General features: G+C 42.1%; 1 protein-coding gene across 3 annotated transcripts in view; it reads left to right on the top strand.

The window, feature by feature from the left end:
• The window catches only part of ALDH18A1 (aldehyde dehydrogenase 18 family, member A1), a 41117-nt gene that overhangs the window by 12201 nt on the left and 24914 nt on the right, over nt 1–4002 (top strand). For all 3 annotated transcript variants that reach the window (XM_012654505.1, XM_012654504.1, XM_012654506.1), the window contains 3 exons: nt 292–506; nt 3611–3760; nt 3850–3954. In XM_012654505.1, coding sequence (XP_012509959.1) covers nt 292–506; nt 3611–3760; nt 3850–3954 — 470 coding nt within the window. The remainder of the gene's footprint in view (nt 1–291; nt 507–3610; nt 3761–3849; nt 3955–4002) is intronic.

Here is a 4002-nt window from a genome sequence, read left to right on the forward strand (position 1 = left end):
GCTTTTAATAAATTTTGCCACCATCCCTTCAGGAGAAATTATTTCATTTATATTCTTTACCAACAGTATTTGCATATGCCTGTGACCTGTGTACTGAATGCAAACTCCATACTAGAGTTTACTAGAATAAGAACATGCTAGATAGAGCTTTTGATATACTGTGCTGGTTCATAATCATAAAGCTGTTTTTTGGTGAGTAAACTGGTTAATACCGTGCATGCATGGTTTTATTGAGAAAGTATATTGTGTATTTCTTTTTTTCTTGCGTTCGACTTTGATTGGTGGCTACAGATCGTGTCCAGCCTTCAGCCATCAGACATGTTCGTTCTTGGAGCAACATCCCCTTTATCACTGTACCCCTCAGTCGTGCACATGGCAAGTCCTTTGCCCACCGCAGTGAGCTGAAACATGCCAAGAGAATTGTGGTGAAACTCGGAAGTGCCGTAGTGACCCGAGGGGATGAATGTGGCTTGGCACTGGGGCGCCTGGCATCTATTGTTGAACAGGTAATGGCCAAGATGGAAAATTCTGCTGTACTGAAATTCGGTTTTTTACTTTGTTAGTCCAGGCTTATCACCTTGTAAAAATAATCGTGATTTGAGTGCAATAGATTTAACCCAGTCTGAAAACTGTCTTCTCCAATGTAAATGTCAGTGGAAGACAGCATCCCAGGGCAAGAGAAGGGGATGTCAGGGAGTAGAAGTGATTTCGTGCAGTTCTTCCCTCAGCCTTCGAATGATAAGGGGCTGTCTGCATCTGGGATTCTTAGTCCTGGCTGCACATTAGAATCATCCCAGGGGCCCAGGGATAACAGGGCTTCACATCCAGCCATTTAATAAATATCTCTGGAATGGAGCATCTGTGTTTATAAAATTCCTCAGGTAGCTAATATTTGTCAGGGTGAGTACCCAGATGGATGTGTGTAAATATGGAGCTTTTGTTTTTTTTGTTTTTTTTTCTATTTTGCTGGTTTGAGTCAAAACCCAGACATCTAGGCATCCCAGAGATAAAGCTAGAGCTCTTCCGTTCCAGCTGTGACTCAACCCTCTCCTTCATAATCATATTTTTAATTTTTAAAAAACAACTTTCGTAAGGAATTGGTATTGGGAAACTCCTAATGTGAAACTTGATGGAATTTTCTTCTTATATTTTCTGTACTAAGCAATTATCAAACCTGCCTCCCAGATTGAGTCCATCAGATCAGTTTAGCAAATACTTATTAAGGGGCTGCATTGTGAGAGGCATAACAGAGCTCTGACTATTGTCTCTGCCCTTGTGGAGCCAGAACCAGGACTCCCCCCAAAATTAGGTGATTGTTCAAGGCAGTAAATATCCAAATGAGTAAACCCAATTGATGGTGAGTAATGGGGTCCAGAGATGGGAAAGTCAGATGAGAGTGTGGTTGTTCTTGGGACTTCCTAGCAGAGCTGGAAATCAGCCTGAGTGTTGACGACTGGTAGGATTTGCACCAACAACGGAGGGGAAAAGTTCCATGCTGCTAAGTGCATGATATGATCAGTGCATTGGAGTTGCGCAACCTACTGGTTTTGGGGAAGGGACAGACTCTGGGAGAGGATTAGAGATAGAGAACAGACAGGAATGAATATGGCACACTGTGGGCCAGAGGGGAGATGAACTTGAAAGTAGTGGTGATCTCATCAGGAAGAATGGGAAATAAAGTGGATTATTCCATTGGACAGGGCTCTGAAGCCAAGTAGGTGAGTTGGGGTTCAGTCTAAAAAACAGATTGAAGATTTTGAGCAAAGGAGAAACTTGATGAAGACGGTAAGGAGAACCTGGTAAAGGTTTGCTTAGGATACCAGTTCGCCTTCTGTGGCCGCCTGTGGACCTAATGGAAGGACTCTCTCGATCAGGGCAATGCCCGCCCGATACACAGTCAACTCTCCTGTCCAGGGCATCTGATTGTGTTAAGCGGACTCAGGAGCCAACTAAAAGTGGCTTCCACTGGCTAAAGTTGAGACAATCTGAACATCAACAAAGGTTCGCAATGCAATGAAATGTATTTAAATCCATGAGTTTATAATGACACTTACAAAAACGTCATTGGTCATCTTTGGAGGGTACAAGAGAACGTATTCATTATTTTAAAAGTGGATTGGTAAAGGTAAAAGGACAGACATTTGTCCTGCTTTTCATAGACAGACTGTACCTCAAGGTAACTAAATGAAGCAAAGTTACCTTTTATGGAAGTATTCCAGCCTATAAATGGAGAAGGAATGATTGAATTAGAATATCAACATTTTGCAGCCCCTAATGGCATAATGGGATCTTGGCAATGATCAACACCTGCTAACATCACAAAAAGAAAGATAACCAGGCATTGTATATCCCCTTGGTAGATAAGTACACCACAATCTATTAAGAATTCTCAAAAAAAAGAAAAAAAAATCAAGCCTCCATACCTAACAGCAGTTTGCAGGGAATACAGAGCTCAGTATTAAATAATACCATAGGGACACAATCAGGAAAGTGTAGTCTGGGAAACCCTAAAGAACAAACAACTCAGTTTAATAAAAAAAAATTAAGGGGGGAAAAGATGATGGAGGAGGAACTTACAGATTGAAAGAGACTTAAGAGACATTTTAATTAAATGCAATTTATGGGCTTAATTTGCATCTTTATTTGAGCAAGCTAAACAAAGGGAAATGTGAACACTGGCTATTTGATATTAAGGATTTCATTGAAATGTTTTAGATGATAATGTTTTATAGATGTATGCATATGTATTTCCCGTCTTTGAGCAATTACTACTGCAATAGTTACAGATGAAATAATGTCTGGGACCTGGGATTTGTATTAAAACAGTGGTGGAGGTATAGAAGGGTTATTGGAGAGTGAGAAATTGGCCTTAAGAGATAGTTGTTGAAACTGTGAGGTATATGGTGGTTTATAACACGGTTCTCCCCATTTTGTTTAAGTAGGAAATTTTCTACGATAATGGAGTTATTGTGGTAAATCATGATTTATCACAGCTATCTGTGAATTTCTGAACCAGATAATAAGGCCCAAGCATCAGAAGGAATGGATAGGTTAGCAATATTAACTCTATTGCTTCTTGATTCTTTTTTTTTTTTTTTTATGTGGCTCTGTTCAAGGCAGAAAACAAAGTGACTACAGTGGGTTCTGGACAGAGAGAGCAAAACAAGGTTAACATCTGCCCCTGGTCTAAGCAGAGGTGGCCCATAGGGATTAGACATGCCCCAAAACAGCCATATCTCCCCAGGTCAAGCCTTTAGAACTTGATAAACCATCTGCTAAGTCTACATTGTAATTCCTACCCCCAGACTGCTGTTCCAGGCTTTATTTCCTGGAGCAATTAGGCCTTCCACATTACAGACTCCCTGCATATATCAAGTCCAGATATAGTTACCAGACCTGGCTACACACCATAATCCCCCTCTTAAAAATGTCTGCTTTCTATCTGCCACCTACTAAACAGAAATTTGAGGCAGCCTATAGGAGTTTGTGTTTTTACCAAACAACCTGGTTGGTTCTTCCAGGATCAACCCAGTGCTGGTCCATAAACTCTTATGAAGAGAGAAAGAGACAGTACAGTGACTTGTGGTGCCTTTTCCTTCCTCAATGCCAGGTATCAGTGCTGCAGAATCAGGGCCGAGAGATGATGCTGGTGACTAGTGGCGCTGTGGCCTTTGGCAAGCAACGCTTGCGCCATGAGATCCTTCTGTCTCAGAGTGTGCGGCAGGCCCTGCACTCAGGGCAGAACCAACTGAAAGAGATGGTGAGTGCTGCTTCCCTATACCTTATAACAGGTCCTCAGGTGTTCTTCCCTCATTCTCAACCACACTTTGTCTGATTGGTATATTGCAGGCAATTCCAGTCTTAGAGGCACGAGCCTGTGCAGCTGCCGGACAGAGTGGGCTGATGGCCTTGTATGAGGCCATGTTTACTCAGTACAGCATCTGTGCTGCCCAGGTGAGAGGATGGGCTTGGCAAGGGACTGTGGGACCTGCGAGGGTGATT

Source organism: Propithecus coquereli, unplaced genomic scaffold (assembly GCF_000956105.1).
Source record: "Propithecus coquereli isolate 6110/MARCELLA unplaced genomic scaffold, Pcoq_1.0 Scaffold440, whole genome shotgun sequence".
NCBI lineage: Eukaryota > Metazoa > Chordata > Mammalia > Primates > Indriidae > Propithecus > Propithecus coquereli.